The sequence below is a fragment of the Python bivittatus genome, unplaced genomic scaffold (genome assembly GCF_059951505.1).
Source record: "Python bivittatus isolate LINGU-HERP-01145 unplaced genomic scaffold, Pbiv_v1 ctg000070_np1212, whole genome shotgun sequence".
NCBI classification, from domain to species: Eukaryota; Metazoa; Chordata; class Lepidosauria; order Squamata; family Pythonidae; genus Python; species Python bivittatus.
Genome location: NW_028277034.1, coordinates 19,233,941 through 19,251,627, shown reverse-complemented (window position 1 = coordinate 19,251,627; position 17,687 = coordinate 19,233,941). Strand labels below are relative to the sequence as shown.

General features: G+C 39.8%; 1 protein-coding gene across 1 annotated transcript; it reads left to right on the top strand.

The window, feature by feature from the left end:
* The first annotated feature begins 5,356 nt into the window (after window positions 1-5,356).
* Window positions 5,357-16,739, top strand: NPY2R (neuropeptide Y receptor Y2). The gene is made up of 2 exons (XM_007435791.3): window positions 5,357-5,831; window positions 13,568-16,739. The coding sequence occupies exon 2, from the start codon at window positions 13,573-13,575 to the stop codon at window positions 14,731-14,733; it is 1,161 nt and encodes a 386-aa protein (XP_007435853.1). The 5' UTR covers window positions 5,357-5,831; window positions 13,568-13,572; the 3' UTR covers window positions 14,734-16,739.
* Window positions 16,740-17,687: the final 948 nt, after the last annotated feature.

Genomic DNA, 17,687 nt, shown 5'->3' with positions numbered 1-17,687 from the left:
TTCTGGGATCAATGTTGCACACATATTTTAAAAGTATAGCATACCGATTAGAGAACAGGACTTGGGAGATCCAGCTTCAAATTTCTATTCCCTTATAAAGTCAAGCCATGTCAAGTTTTATTATATGTGCTTTTGCTGGAATTAATGAACACAAAATACTGTATGATGCACAATGACTTTCTTTTTTAGTAGTTATGTCATTAAAAATTGCAGTTACAAAGATAAAAATGAATACAAGCTAAAAAATAAAAGAAAGAAGAAAAAATAGAAAGTGGAGAAAAGAAAAAAAATAGAAAAGTAGAAAAAGAAAAGAAAAGAAAAAAAATAAGAATATAGTAAACAGAAAATAAATATATAAAGAAATGACTTCCTCCTTCATCCCAACAAGTATAAACATTTTTAGTAACTTATCACCTTCTGTTAAAATATAAGAAATGATCTCTTCTTCCCATATCCCACTCCTTATCTATAAACAAATCCATAAAGCCTTCTCATCTGAGTCCTGATCAACAAAAGTCCATTAAGGGTTACCAGAGATAACAACATATCTATTTTAACCTTGATCAAATAAACCAACTTTATATTCCTTCCTTTTTACTTTTAACATTCTTGATCTTTACTCCCTTCAAATAATGTCCTAGAACTTGATTTCTTTTCATTTTTTCTTTGTCCCTTCTCACAAAATTCTTCAAAGCTTTAACACACCTGTTTTGTAAATCCAATAAAGGAAAATTATCCAGGTCACTGTCTTGGTTTGTTATTTGTATATCCCTTTTAATTATTAAGACATCAGCCAGTTTCTTTTGTAAATCTGGTGTAGCATCTTTTTCCACATCGTTCTTGTAGCCTGCCATTTTTAAATCTACTTTCAGATAAGTCACAATCTTGTCAGGTAAAACTTGCTTCTCTTTCATAATATCGTTTAAACACAGATATTCTTAAAATTAACTTTGGGTTCCATTGTTCAAAAATATCCTTCAATATGTTAAGTGTTAAAATATTTTGCTCCATTCTGTATTAGTAAATCAAGTTTAAGTGTTCCTCTCCTTTAATTATAATCTTTAGTTCCTTCTGGCTCCCTCTAGTGTCCAACCTTTAAAGTCTCATGCTATCATGTTTTTTTTTTAAAGAGAATTCAAAACAAAAGCATTTTCCTATGGGAAGGATTCTTATAATTAATTCCAAAATCTTATTTTGAATCCATCTGGACCCTTCGTCCATTCGTAATTTTCCAAAATCAATGTTCTAATCATCCCTTTGCTGTTTATTCCAAAATAAAAAAAAAATTGAGTCCTTAAACTTGTATTTAAAACTTCTTTTACTAAGGATTGAAGGAAACTCACCTGGTGCTGTAAAACTTGCCAATCCAGAGGTTCATAATAGCTGAAAAGCAGTTAACAAGCTTCTGAAAGTGATTGGAAAAGGAAGTATGTGAACCCACTGTCCTTTTGAAGGCACCAACCATGGCTTGAGCAAGATGGCTATTCCCTCATCTCCCAGAGCTCTAAACCTATCAGAGACCACTGTCTTGCATTCACCTCATGAGGAGCAACTGTATGGAGCACTTGTGGGCAGTCTCAAGTCCTCTCTTTGTCTACTCACTGGCTGTTCACACTGCTGTCGTCATCTTCAGTTCGCCATTTCTTCCCCAGAAGATAAATGTAATGACTTTCAATTAAAGCTGCAATAAATGCTGTGCCAAAAAATATCTTGTATATTTTGACCATCCTTCTTTGCTGCAGTGAAAAAGAATTTGCATTCAAGCATTTTTTTCTGAAGGAGAACATTTCATTACTGAAGTATGTCTGTGAATGGGTGTTCCTGTCAATTGTACAACCATCTCTTCAGCAATCTGCAGCCTCTGTGGTTTACACCTCTCAGTTAAATTCCTTTTTCCTCTCCTCCTCTCCACTTTCACTTTCACTTTGTACTATTTAGCACTCTCTTGCTCCCTGTGTCTGTCTTGTTTGAATGGCATCAACATGTTTTTCAGCTGATATTATCTGTACTTTTCAAAAATAATGCATACTTAATAATGCATACTTTCATAAGAATAATCTCCAAAGACTATAATACATTTCCTGTTGGTAAAAAGGAGGTGCAGGACTGTGCTGTCAATTCATTTTAGGAAAAAAAGCCATCATTGAATAACTTTGGGCCAATTACTAAATTTCAGCTCTACCTATCTCAAGGAGCAGCTGGTGTGTTATGAAAAAAATCAAGAGAAAAACTATGGACAGTGTATCATTTTCAGTAGGGAAAAAAAGTCAATAGGAGATAACATGGTGGTCAGACTCAAACACTGTGCTAATCCATGACCTATGATTTATAGTCATAATGGTTGGATTTGCTAAGACATTGTACTAAACCAAAGACTTATAAAACAACTTAAATCTTTGCCAGGGTCTGAACCTAGTCAATCTATAAATTATCTTGAAGGTCTGCAACAAAACAAGTTTCAGGGTAATAAATAAACATTCTAAGTATGTGCTCAGACCAGGAAATTGTTTTGGACATTAGAAAGAAATGGGTTCACTTTACTTTCAAGCAAAACCCCCTTCTACTCCTAATTTTCCCCTTGGCTCCTCTAATCTCCCATTTCAGTAATACTGTACTCACTTATCTGGGAACATACACTCAGTCCAACTTCCTTTTAAATAGACATGCAAGGACCTGCAAGGTAAGGCTGAGGTCCTTTATTGGAGGGGTACATCAAATTCCCCAGCAACAATTCCCTTAGTGACACCTTTCCTCATCTGACATTTTTAAGGGAAGCTGCCAGGATTCTGCAAAGCAAGGTGTTACCCTCAAGTATAATCTATGTTTCCAGGAACACCTCTGAGCCCCAAATAGATCCAAGAGGCATTCTTAGAATATAACAAGGCAGGAAGGCTTGCAGAGCATGGCTTCTGGAATTCTTTCCCACCTCTTAATAATAGCTCTGCCTTGGATTATGTGGTGAGGAAGGAGGAGAGAGGGGAGCATGAGAAAAGAGGGCTGGCTTGCTTGCTTCTGGTATTGACAAGCAGAAAGCTGCAATCTCCAACAAAATTGTTGGAATTGTCCCCCACCATCCAAAAGACCCTGCTAAATGCATCATTTCTCCACTACCAGTGGAGAAGCAGTAGCCTGTTCCTTGTGCCTATCCAATGGCTGTTCAGCTGGGCAACAGTGAAAAGCAGATTATGACATCAGTAGGAGACAATATAAGGTTTATGGTTTTCCAGGTGTAGTATTTCTTTAGTAGCTATGGCCGGAAACACATTTGAAACATGATTTGCAATTCTACCTCCTCCCTCCACTCCCCAAAGTGAACTGTTTTATAGGGGAAAATTCCCCACGACCCAACTGATGAGTGGAGACCACGTGATCAGCTTGAGCCAAGTTTATTAAACTGTGCAGGGGACAGACCACAAGGATCTGTCCACTGAAGGAGGATGTAAATAACCTTTATACAGTTGTACAGTAAATGCTGATGGTGTCAATCACCATAATATTTTGATAGTAAGTGTTAGATTTATGTTTCAGTGTAAAATATACAATTAGCAAAGTGAATATCTATGGTTTTGTAGTTAGTTACTTCCCATTTGCCCATCCAAAAATACTAGCATTGTTGCAATAACATGTGAGGTAGCCCCTGCAAATGTCTATCAATGTCTAGGCAAGCTAACAGAGCAAGCTAATAGAGAAGCTAACTTGAGTTTAAGGTCCTTGGTAGATTACAGTTTTTGGTTTAGGTCTTGACATTGGTTTTGCTCCTTCAAATTCTTGAATGTGAGTAACTGTAGCTTAGGTTCTGCAGTTAGTTTAGCCTCAAGATGTAGAAAGATCTGGAACCACATGCAAAGCTCGTTTTGCAGGGTTGCTTTATCATATAGTGCCTTTGAGGTTTTCTACCCTCCCTAGATGTGAAAAAATAAAGTTCAAACAGCTACACTGAATTGGCAGTCAGTGGACTAATATAATTACAGCAATGCTGTGGAGGTGGAACCTCCTGGGTTATTAATCCAAACTTATATAAATATAAGAGTTAACTATTTACATCATTTTGACTGTATTCCATAGCCTATTTACCCAACAGGTTCTATTTTTCTTAATAGGAAGAATTCGGAAGGCAAATGTTTCTGAAACTTTTCTGATGGTTTCAGAGAAAGGTTCATGAATGAATGAACGAAGCTTTCTCTGAGACCACTGCAAACGTTTCAGAGCTACATCAACATCAGAGACTTTTTATTTCTGGGGCACTCTTGACTGTTGTTTCTAGTCTATTTTTTCAAAAAAGAATTGCTACTTGTAGCAGCAGGGATCTGTTAATGAGTGCTGTACAGCATCTGCCAGGTTTATAACCACATCAATTGCAATGGGGGAGAAGAAGGCAGACTGGAGAAGGTTAAATATTTGCAGCTTTTGTGTTCACTTGGCATGGAGATATGCCACAAGCTACAATATAATACTGAAAGTGAAAAAAATAGGAGGTAACATTTTTGAAGTCTGGTAAAATACGGTCAGCTGTGTAACTGAGATGTAGGTTAAGAAGACAGTGGTTATTTATATTCCTGAGAATGGAACAGGTGACTTGGTAGGGCACAGAAGCTGTGATCATTGAAAAATGTGGGACAGAAGTAATCCAGGAAAAAAAAAAAAGATTGAGGAAAAGGTAGTGGCAGGAGAATGTATTATGAAATGTATGAATGTACGTGAGGGGGTCATCTGTCACCAAAATGAGACTAAAATGCTAGAATAGCTTGGTCAGATTAGATCCTACATGAAGGGTTGGCTACCTATTTAGCAGAATCAGGGTATGAGGTCATACCTGGAGTGGGGGGGAGTGAGTTTTACTATTTGATCCGACCTTGCATGTGTAAATTGCCTCTGGATTTGGCATCCTTCCTATGGAGCACCCAGCTGCACAGGTAAGGAGTATTTGGCAGATGGTGCTGAGATGATCTGGCTCCAAAGCAGTGGAAAATGTCATCTCCCAGCTATCTTCCTTTTAAAAAAGTGCTCAGAAATCCTACATGAAAGGGGAAGAGGGAGGAAGACTTCCAGGTCACCACAGCGCCCTGAACCCTTGCGTGTGTGCTTTTTTAATTAAGCAGCACCCGACCTTTTCTAATCCAGGCTGTGAAGCACAGTAGAGCTAGGATTCAAATACCCTCCCTCGCTTGCTTCCCAGTCCTCCCCCTCGATTTGATTTATTTTTCGGAGGGTCGGGCAAAGAAAAGGCGTCTTCATCCGCAAGGCACAGTCTCCCATTCCGGGCGGCCTGCTCTTCCGAACTCCTTGGCGTGACTTCCCAGGAGGCTGGAGACTGGGAGACGCGGGAGCGCCCCTCTCCTCTGCCCAGCGCGCCGTTTCTTACGGGGGAGCCGGAGGGCTCAGAAGTCAAGCCTTCTGTTTCCAGAGCTTGCGGCAGAGTTACGAACGGGCGCTCCGCAGAAGCTCGGAGTTGCTCGGGGTGATTTCACACGAGGCTCGCAGGAATTCCCAGTGCCAGCAGCAGCCCCGAACTGAGCCTCGCCTCCCCAGTTAAGCGGGAGGGGGTGGGGGGGGGCGTCTATTCATTCGCCGGAGACGCTTCCCCGCCGCTTGATCGCCCTGAAGCGGTTCCGCTGGTCTTTCTTCCTGCCTCGTCTCCCCGCCGCTCTTCTCAGCGGCGGGGCGAGCTCTGCCAGGTGAGCATCCGGCCGGCCGTTCCTCCCGCTCCGCGCTCCCGTCTGAAGCCTTTGCTGGCGGCTGCCGGGAGAGCCGTTTCAAACTTCCAGCGAGCGCCGAGCTGAGCTGGGAGAGCCGCGGACCGCGAGGAGGCGAGGAAGGAGGCGCGGAGCTCGGTAAGCCTCGGGAGTCGCAACAGGTCTGCCGGGCTGGGGAGGGAACGGGGACAGGACGGCTCGCAGGACGTCGTGAAGGTCGCCCGCCCCCTCTGCGAAAAACCCCGCGCGGTGGGTCGCTTCTTTTTCCCCAAAGCGGGACGTCTTTGCCCCGATCTTTCGGCTGCACCGTAAGGTCGTGGCGGCGCAGCCGACCGCCGCTCGAGCCACTGCGGGCGGGAGGGCTGCCCGGCGCCTGGGAGACAACGCGGTGAAGGGCGAGGCGCTTTGGTGAGCCTGGCCGAGCCCCCTGCCAGTGGAGCGGTCCCGGGCCTCCTAGGCGAAGCGGCTTCTGGTAGCCGACATGGCCTCTCTAGACTTGCCCTTTCGGATTTAAGAGCCGAGAAGCCCAGGCGGGAGAGAATTGGCAGATCAGAAGTTGACGTGATACAGCATTAATGGAAGTTGCGGTTGTAGTATCCTTTCAACTTAAAAGAAAAGAGGGGAGGAGAGGAAAGGGCAAAGAAAAGGTTAGATAGTAACAGCACGGTCCTTATTTATTTACCCCAAAGCTAAGCTAAAATTCAGCAAAATTATATATTTACAGTTCCAAAATTTCTGGTTGCAGCTTACAAATAATAGTTCCTGGGCATGCCTATAGAAATTTCTTGGGAGAGTAAGTGGATTGTGAATTGCAGGCAGTTTCTTAATGCAGTGTTTGACAGTAGCCCATTATTAATATACAGAAAACTTCCCTTACATTCTTGTGTTTTATTATGTTTTGCCTTTCTCTCCCTCCCTCCCTCCATCCATCTATATGTACATGAAAACCTTTTAAGAAGCTTATTAGAGAATAATGGGTTAGAAGCTTGGGTTGGGGAGAAAGGTGATGCTTGCTATTAATATGAGTTATTGAAGGCTAAAGAAAACATTACATGCATTATACATATATACACCTGAGATAATATAGTGAAGTGCATTGTTTTTTAAGACTGCATGGTATGAATAATGGATTGGATTGTTTTGAACTTAAAGATGGAAACATTCTGTTTTAATAGTAATTTCCCTTATTTTCAGAAAAGAAAATTTATCTTCATTTAAAGAAACTCACAGCTTCCTTTGTAAAGTTTTACAGCATGGTAATCTTCCCCAACTTGGTGTCCTCTGGATGGGTTCAGATTAATCCCACATAACTGGAAGATATCAGACTGGGGAAAACCACATTTGCAAGACATTGAACACAGTGGTTGCATGAAAGTAGAGCCTACTGAAACCAGTGGAATCTACTTCCCCTGAAACGAGTTTATAGCCAAGTTGTAAATATAATATATCTGAAATGTAGAAGAATCAAGCTAAAATTCACCTGAAATGTGCTGAATTTGGCTGGAGTAAGCTGTTTGGTAGAACTACAGAAATGAAGAAAACAGGTTTACTAGAGGAGGAAGAGAAAGATGAGACTCTAAGTAATGCCCCCTCACTTGTTCTGAATTTTCAGCACTTTTAGCCAAATGCATTTATCTTATGCCAGTCTTTTTAGAATCCAAAGTAGGTTTCTTCCTCTCTTCCTCTGATGCAGCCACAAAAATTGCTTTCTCAGAGGGAGCTAACTCAGCACAGTGCTTTCACAGAGACATACAATTATGGTAGCCAAAACAAAACAAGACAAAAGTAATAGATCTCTTCTCCAGAATAAGATGAAAAGCCTGACTTGAAGGAATAACAGAAATAAAAGACAGGAAAGTTCTGCTAAGCAGTAAAGAGGTACTTTTAGAGAGCTGTTTTTATATCTTTGTGAATATCAACTTTTCTTCTCTGTTGATTGGGAGTGAAAATAAGCTTCTTTGAGTTATGATATGTGTGTTAATTACATGTCGTCTGCTCGGTAACTGTGTGTTTATTTAGTGGTGACTACAAACAGAAAAGCAAGGGAGCTGTTCTGAGCAAGGTTAGTTACCTGACAAGACATTCCACTAGATATAGTCATTTATTTTTATAATTTATTATGTGTAAGGCTTGAGAAGGTATTGGGGGGTGAGGGGCAGGGGGAGATTCTTATAGCCAGGCAGGGATTTGGAGTTGTGGGAGCAGTAAGCAATAATAATGCTCCAACCACCACATAACACTACCACTTTTCCTACTGTACTTCAATAGTCCCAATGGTTTTTGACAAGCAGTGCTATTTATATATATATTTGCCCTAGTTGTATGAAATGCATTTCTAAATACTCAGGAAATTGATTTGAACCTCAGGGAGATGGATCTACAGTATTTGCACTTCAGGAGCTGTCCTTTCCCACTCAGTTGGTTCTGGATCTTCCAAGCCTCTTCTGTTCCAGTTTGAGAAGCATTGACAAATTAATATAAATCAGCTGATATCCTCTGCCTTCTGTTCTCCCCCAGATGAATCTATCCCTTCCAAGCAAAGCTGAAGTATGGGGACCAGCACACAGCAGGTAGCTCAGTGTTGTCCAAACTTGGCCACTTTAAGATGAGTGGACTTCAATTCCCAGAATTCCCCAGCCAGCCATGCTGGCTGGGGAATTCTGGGAGTTGAAGTCCACTCATCTTAAAGTGACCAAGTTTGGACAACACTGAGGTAGCTTCAGTAGCTGACAGTTTGTTTTGGAGGGGGTAGTGTAGGTGGTGAGTGGTGTTCCAGGAAGTTTCCCATCATTCCTGTCACGAAAGAGCTGCCCTAGTTCCAGTTACGTTCTGAGTGTGGGACCATCTCTGCCTATACAATGTGCTGCATATTCTTCAATCTTCAGTGAAGCCCTTTTGCAGCAGTGACATCCATGGGGTGGGGATGGAGAAGAAACTCAAGATGGTGACATCACATACACATACAGTACAAAAGGGTAGGACTTCAATCACACTGCTGCACCAACTATCTTGACTTTTTTGATTCCCCGTGTGGATGACACTGTTCTGCAGGTTCACCCAATGTTGTAATTAACATCAACAGATATTTCTGCTTTTTCCTTGGTGGGGCCAAAACCATGGAACATTTTTTTCCCCCTGAAATTGAGGCTGGCCCCCTCTGTGCTATAGTTTAGAAGGTGTTTTAAACATTTCACAATTTTGTGAAGTGTTTAAGAATTTTAATATTATTGAGTTTTAATGGTTTGTTGGTTTGGATTGGGTTGTACATTGATATTTTGAAACCATATAGAGCTACAACATCAGAATGGATGGCATACACATTTTTAAATCTGTCAATCAAGAGATGTATTCTAAAGCATACAGTAAGTGGCCAGTTCCTGAATATATAAGGACCATTCTCTAGTCAACTTCAGGCAAAAAGAAAATGAAAAAACCCTGCCAATCGTCTATCATATTTCTAATAAATTCAGCATCTTCAAGGAATCATGGCTTTACAATATCCAGACAAACATGATGTAAGAAACACAGGCATGGAAGAAGCTACTTTACCTTTTTGGTCTCTGGACATTTACTTGCTTGATTTCCATCCAAACCTGTGTCTGTGGCCAGGTTGAAGGTAGAGAGAAAATATGGAAACACCATTCTTTTCCCCATATAAATGGGAAAAAGATAGTTGTTGACTTTGAGCAAGAAAGTGGAAAGTGTGAATGAATGGTTCAACACAACCATTCTGTCAGATCTGCGATGTTCAGATCCCAATGAAGAAAAATCTCGTGCAACCCGAGTTAGGCAAAAAAGATTTCATTTATTGGAACGTACATGCAACTCTAAGCAAAGCATTGCTGAACCGAAAACCCGTGCTTTTCCCACTTTACTTTTACCCCTACTTCTCACCCCCCTCTTTCCAGACTCTGTTCTGTTTCTCACAGAGGTGTGACCTTGCACATTCCTAACCTTCGATAACAGTCCATCTTCCTGGCCTTTGATAGCATACCATTTCCTTCTACTTTCATTACCCCCTCCCCCCTCCTAAAGAATGGCAGAAACAAAGCAAGCAACTATTACATTAATATTTGGATTGCTGAAGGTTCTGACACATTCACTCCTGAGACTCGCTTCCTCCAAGGAATAGTTGTGATTATTTAAAATAAATAAGTAGGCACCAAATATAGAAAAACATTCATAGCTGCGTATAACACATTATTTGGCTCATAGTTATGAAACGTGCATGTACATATGGCTAGGGATTTATTTAATCAACAGAAAAGGAGAGGTAATTTTAAAGAGAATAAGAGCTCTCATACATGTTTAAAGACAACTTTTTTTAATGAAAGAAATGGAAGGAAAACATTTTCATGGCAGTTAGATTAAAATTTAATAGGATCTTGGTGGCAAGTAAAATTGTATTATAGTCTGTTTTTGCTTTAAGGCATAACAGTTGAATGAATTAATGAATAAATATAATTAGTCCTTCTGCCCTTGTGGTTCTCTTCCCCCCCCCCCCCCAGAAATCACAGTTGAGATACAAATGCTTTTCATATAGGTAGATATAAAGAATAGAACAACAGATCATGGGAATGCACTATACCAACAACTTCCTGTGAAGTAGTGCATACAGAATTTCAGTAAAGAAAGGATGTTCATTTCAGTTTTCACTAACCTGAGTGAAGGCTTGTCCATGCAACTAGAAAAACAATGCCTGGTGTATGTTCATTTGATAGGAAGGGTGAATCCAGGTAATTCAACAATAGATAACAATTAACAATGTGGCAAAGGGTTAAAAATGTTATGTGTATCATTTTAAATGTGACTAGAAATCCATCATATTCCTACTATACAGCTATAGATCTTTTGGATTCATCATACTTCTCTGCTTTTTCCTTACCCCCTTTGAAGACTTCTGCATATCCTGAACATTTGCACAACGGTGTGTGTATGTGTATTTGTGGCTTTTTGTTGGTGCTAAGCGGATATGTTAGACTTCAACTCCTATTATTCCCAGACAAAATTGGTCGAGTTGTGGGGAATTTTTGGAAGGTATCACGTTTGTAAGGCCATTTTAAATATTCAGTGAATAATGTAAAGAGTTTTGACAACTTTAAACGGTATTAGAAACACCATTCCATTCCATTCTTTCCTACAGAAATTTATTATTGCTGGGGTTAGATAAATATTATTGCTGGGGCAGTAGAAATGTGATGAAAGCCCAATGGAAGTTAAATTTCACCCCATTTTCTTTTACCATTCCTTCAGGTGTTCTTTAGCCTCTGATGTCCAAGTAAAAGATATTTCTTCTTCTTTTGGCAACCAGCTGTATTCCACTGCCAGAGAAACATTACCTTAAGTCATTTTAAAATGTGTTTTTAAAATTTAATTTCAAACTAAATATGTTATATAAACACCCCACAGCATTAAACATGGTTCTTGTTCTTTCATTGTTTATTTTACAGTACAGTTTGTACTGATGGAAACACAATGCTTTGGCAGACAGGTCTTTTAAAAGAAAATGAAATTCCACATACAGTATTAGTTCTGTTTAAATGGTCACAGATGTTATCATTCACCCTTCTTAGAGTAATCTGAAAGGAATGCTGAGGCTGGGAGCTGAAGCAGAATTATTTCCTTTTATCCTCCTTTCTGAAACAGCACCTTTAACATCAAAGTTTATATTTATATTTTGATAACCAGTGTAGTGTAGTGATTGAGATGTTAGGCTAGGACCTCAGGTACCTCAGCTGTGGAAGCTCATGGGCTGACTGTGAAGCAGTCATTCTCTTTTAGCTTACCTCACAGGGTTGTTACGTGGAAAGATTGGAGAAGGAAGTGCTACATATGCTGCCTTGGGCTTCTGGAGGAAAACTAGGGTGCACATCTAACAAATAAATGCATAAATAAATGTTGATAAATCGTTGGTGTCAATTTGGTTGGTTTATTACTTGATGATAATATATTATCTGAAGCTATGTTAATTAAAAATTTTTTTTAAACAACATGCTGCTTTATAGAGCACAGAAGCAATGAATCCTGTTCTAACTTTTGACTGGGGAATAGGGGGGAACAATCAGGAGAAAGGAGGATTGGTGGTGCATGTCCAACAAGGGATAGATTTCAATTTTATTAAATGCACTTAAAAGTTGTTTTGTTGGGTGTTTCGATTATGCTAGCCCATACTGAATCGCTCTTCTGAAAAGAACAGTTCTGCTCTATTATTTGTACTACACTAGGATGGTGGTAGACATGACTGTACTTCAGTGATTGCATATGCATCATTTGAAAAAAAAAACACTGGCAAAGCAGTTCTGGGGTAATAACCAGAGAGAATCACTGGCCAAGAAAGCACCAATGTTTGGGACCTACCAGCAGGTCCTAACCAGGCATAACCCCCACTGCCACAGCTTTTCATAGGCAGGTAGCCCCTGATGGACTGTGGGGTCAATCCACATGTAGCCTTTTAAATTTCCCTTTCATTTAATATAATATAATTACATTAAATTTTATTTAATGTAGTTGGAGGAAAAATAATCAGAACAGATCTTCTGTGAACATTCCAAAGGGAATGTGGAGAATGCCCCATTTTGGGTCTTTTAATCAGCAGAGAACTGGCATAGAGATTCTGAGCATGCACTTTGTTGTTGTTGTTCAGTTGTTAAGTCGTGTCCGACTCTTCGTGACCCCATGAATCATATTGTGCCATGCCTTCCTGTCCTTCATTGCCTCCCTGAGTTTGCTCAGTTTTATGCTCATTGCTTCAGTGATGCTATCTAACCATCTCATCCTCTGCTGTCCCCTTCTCCTTTTGCCTTCCATCTTTCCCAGCATCAGGGTCTTTTCCAGAGTCCTCTCTTCGCATTAGGCGACCAAAGTATCTGAGCCTGAGCTTCAGTATCAATCCTTCCAATGAGAAATCAGGGTTGATTTCCTTTAGGATTGACTGGTTTGACCTCCTGGCAGTCCAAGGGACTCCTAAGAGTCTTCTCCAGCACCACAGTTCAAAGGCATTAATTCTTTGGCACTCAGCCTTCTTTATGATCCAGCCCTCACAGCCATACATTGCTACTGGAAAAACCATAGCTTTGATTATGTGGATCTTTGTTGGCAAGGTGATGTCTGTGCTTTTTAATATGCTATCTAGGTTTGCCATAGCTTTCCTCCCAAGGGGCAAGCATCTTTTAATTTCATGGCTGCAGTCTCCCTCTGCGGTGATCTTGGAGCCCAAATAAATTAAGTCTGTTAATGCACTTTAGATAATAATAAAATAGTAACAACAACAATGTATTATGGCCACCCACTCCAGACAGCTCTGGGCAGCTGGGGTGGGATAAAACTTTGTAAGCGTTCCAGAAACTAGCCAGTGTGAAGTGTTTAATGGAACGTTGTCCTATAAATTGTTGTAGAAGAAAAAGTTGTATTTGGAAAACATCTTCATGAATGCAATTAATAATGTTGGTTTCCTATAACCAAAGAACAAATAGCAATTGTGATTTGAGATTATTAATATGTTGTTGTTTTAACTGCTATTCTTGCTACTTTTGATTTGCAGATATCACAGGCAGTTTAATAATGAGACCGCATATAATTATTAATACTTTCCAGGAGTCACACTCTATACCAGTTATCTGAGAGATCTGTATTATTATTACTATGTCAAAGATAAGAACAACTGAAATTCTGAGAATTTTACTTGCATGGGGCACCTCAGAATTCATGCTGTGATAAAATTGGAACCAGGGACCAATTTCTTTTGACTGCTAGATTAACTTAATTTACCTACTTTTCCCTATGCATAGTTTTATACTCTTTTCTATTTCATATATTTATCTTCATGGAATTCGTAAGAAAAGCCTCATCATGTTTTGCATTTATCCTACCTGCAGGCAACATGGGACTGATGGGAAGACACAAAACTTTAGGAAACCAGACAAGCTTAACTGAAATGGGCCTCTCTTCCACAATGAACTTGCCAAGATTTGCAAAAACATACAGTGACCTGCCCACTAACCCCAAGCAAGATTTGAAAGACAGCACTCATCTGGTTGAGGTCCAGATCATTCTGATCTGTGCCTACTGTGTTATCATCTTGCTGGGGTTAATAGGCAACTCCTTGGTGATCCACGTGGTGATCAAGTTCAAGAGCATGCGAACTGTGACAAATTTCTTCATTGCCAACTTGGCTGTGGCTGATCTGCTGGTGAACACACTCTGTTTGCCTTTCACTTTGGTTTATACCTTGCTGGGAGAATGGAAGCTTGGTCCAGTACTGTGTCATCTTGTGCCTTATGCCCAAGGCCTTGCAGTGCAAGTATCAATTGTTACTTTGACCGTGATAGCCTTGGACCGCCATCGCTGCATTGTGTATCATTTAGAGAGCAAAATCTCTACAAGAATCAGTTTCCTGATCATTGGAACGGCCTGGGCTGGCAGTGCTGTGTTAGCCAGTCCCCTGGCCATCTTCCGAGAATATTTTTCCATTGAGCTCAATCATGATTTCACAATGGTGGTCTGTGCAGAAACCTGGCCCAGGGAAGGGCAGGTGAATTATGGTACTGTTTACAGTGTCCTGATGTTCCTCATCCAATATGTCTTGCCCTTGGTGATTATCTCATATGCCTATGTGCGTATCTGGAGTAAACTAAAAAATCACATCAGTCCTGGGGCAGCGAATGATCACTACCATCAGAGGCGCCAGAAAACTACTAAGATGCTGGTATGTGTAGTGGTGGTGTTTGCAGTCTGCTGGCTGCCTTTTCATATTTTTCAACTTGTCAGTGATATTGACAGCAAAGTTCTGGATCTACAGGAATATAAACTAATCTACACACTCTTTCATGTCATTGCAATGTGCTCCACCTTCGCCAATCCACTCCTCTATGGATGGATGAATAGCAATTACAGAACAGCTTTCCTGACAGCTTTCCAGTGCGAACAGCAACTTGATTTTATCCATCCCAATGTGTCCCCTGCCCTCGAAGCCAAGAAGAACCTGGAAGCAAAAGAAAACCAGTGCAATGGATCACCATTCTCACAACGTACAAGTGTCTAAAGCCACAATGTACAAGCAAAAAGCCAGATATGGTAAAAATTGTTTTGAAAATAGCGTATGTGAGAGGATAAAAAAGCTGGATTTGAAACATTGGGGAGAATTGGTTTAACCATATTTATCCAAGTAGCTTTGTTCCCACAGGAAAATATACAATGTACATAAACTCTATTCCTACCAGCCTGTATTTACACAGAGATGTATTCCCGCATCTTTGCTGTATTCTAGTTTGCCCCACTCCCCCCAAATGAATCTTAATAAAAAGAGTGAATGTTATAATAATGCAACATAAATGCACTGCTGATGCTTGGAGTATTTTTACTTCATGAAGTGGAGAAAGTTTGAGAAGCTTAAATAATATTTCTCTGTATTTTTGAGCTTTCAACCACATGTCTTTAAATGTAAAGTCAGTTCTTTCTGATGACTTCAGAACCAAAAACAGTAGTAATATTGAACCACTTTGCACATTACTGATGTAAATGTTTTTTTTAAAAAAAGGGAGAGGAGAAAAAACATTGGTAGGTAGAACTGATGGCAGCATTGAAATGTTGCAGACAAAAGAGAGTCCTTTATGCCAAAAGATTCAGGTATTTGGCAGCAAAGTTTTATGTTGAAGATAAAAAGGGGGGGGGGGCATTTAGATGGTTTCCTAAAAGTCAAGGCACACCATGCTTTATTTTGTTTTTAACCTCACTTTATTTCAAACTATGTAGTTTTCCTGTTGAACTGACACTCGGGGTCAGCATAACACAAACTGAATTATATTTCAGTTGCAGGGAAATTCTGGAGGACAAATGATAGCTTTCAAACTTAAGCTTCAGTTTGTAATTATTTGAAGTTCATATGATTAAGATGATGCCCTGTCTAGCTGTATTGGTGCACTCTGATAATAAATCAGAGAGGTAGTCCTATCAACATGTCACCTCATGATACTGCTGATTTTCTTTCAGTAAGGCTTGTTTATCTATGTGTTTGGTTATTTTTTCTTTTAGCTTGTCCACATTTCAATGTTATTGGTCTGAATTTATCTCTGGCTGGCTACTGCCCTGTCTTTGTCATTGTCAAATTTGTTCACCTACCATTTTCTTTCTTTCTTTCTTTCTTTCTTTCTTTCTTTCTTTCTTTCTTTCTTTCTTTCTTTCTTTCTTTCTTTCTTTCTTTCTTTCTTTCTTTCTTTCTTTCTTTCATGTATCTCCAGGGGCACAATGCATTTCCTTTGTTTATTTCTTTTAGCAGTAGTTAAGCCTATGTCTTGTTTTATATCTTGGAATCTAACTCCTTTCATGATCTTACTTCTGGCTTTCTTTCCTATTTCCTAACAATTTTGTGTAATGGTTCTCAGAGGTGCATTTTCAGCACATGCTGAATCTACTAGTATTTTAATTAATTAAAATATGAGCTGCAATTTCTATATATGTATATGGGAAGTATTAAGAAAGTGAGAAACACTCCAAAGAAATGAAAAAGTGAATATTATATTCATGCAGTATCCTTAACTCATGAAGCAGGGCTGAAGCACTTGAGGCATTTGCTTGGAGTGGAAAAAAAATGCAAACACTGAACTTTACAAACTGATCTATGCTGAAGTATTTGGAAACAAATCTGATAATTCTCAGTGGAACAGGGATTCTAAGCATTTATCTGAAATAAGTTGCAGATTGATCTGCTGGTGTCATTTGCTTATCGGGTAGAAAACTTTCCTGCTTTAATGTTCATAGATAACATAGGATTTCCCTGGATAGCAGTGCAGTTCAGTGCTGCTTATTTAATTTAGTAGTAATGTGCTTTCTGCAGCTTGTGTTTTGGGGTGGCATCTCTATCCTTGGCTGTTCTTCACCTGTGATTGCACTTATGAAGACCCACCAGGAAAGTAAATAAGGTAGCAGTATCCCATCCTGTTATAAACCAAAAATGAAGTTTGCATGTATGTTCATTATGACATTTCTTATGCTCAGATATACGGTTTGCCTCTTCTGTAAAAGTGCTGTTATGAATGGCAATGCACAGTCCTCCAGTGTCTTAGCTTGGTCTTTAAAAAAAAATAAAGTTTTTAAGACAAAGGAACGTTTCATTTTTTAAAAATCACACACACTTTGACAGCACTTCAGCCATTTTCTTTAAAATGCGTTTATCTTATTCATACCAAAACTGGAGGGTAAGCAGGTGTCCATTTAAGCAAAAAAGCATATGAATCATGAGTACTGAATCAGACCCTGTCGATGGCTCACCACCCAGCCATGCAGTAAGTATTATCAACTTTTTCTTCATTTGGGTTTCAAGGAGTCTGGCTGGGAGAAATGTGCCTCGTATGAGAATGAATGAGAGAATGAAACATCCTTTCCCTTCTCTACTCATCTAAAGTATGGCTTTAAGAATATTTCACATGATCCTAGCAGCTCCCTGAAATCTGAACCAGTCCCATAGGGGCTAAGCTGCTCACAGGGCTTCAAAAGGAGAAATGCCTTGATTAGAAACCATGTCTACTTGTATGGAAGCAATCCTGTTTTGTATGAACATGAATTGAAACAACTACAGCAACATGTGCATAAAGCAAATGTTCAGAGGCATTTTCTTGATTATTTTACCTCTTCTACAATTTAGAGTTGGAAAGAGGCTCCAAGAACTCTGATGGCTTTACTGTACATCTGTGGTCAGCTTTACTGTACATGAGGCGCTTTTACCAAGCTATTGCAGAAACTTCCATGAGGTGTTTGACTATAGCAATGCAAATCAATGAATTCACACCACAAATTTTAACTTATTAACCTCGTTTGCTGTTTCAGCCTTGTCTGAGTGTAAGAAAGATTGATTGATACAGTTTACATTTCTTCTTGCTTCTAGGACATAGATGGGGAGTCTGTGGCTTTCAGCTGCTCTCTCTGTGACTGCCAGGGTCCTGCCCAAATACTCCACTGCCCTTTAACTGGGCCCTAGGGGCAAAGTTAATGTTTCACTGC

Bases quoted from the DNA above. Each gene is read 5' to 3' on its own strand.
- NPY2R (XM_007435791.3), top strand. From the start codon at position 13,573: ATGGGACTGATGGGAAGACACAAAACTTTAGGAAACCAGACAAGCTTA.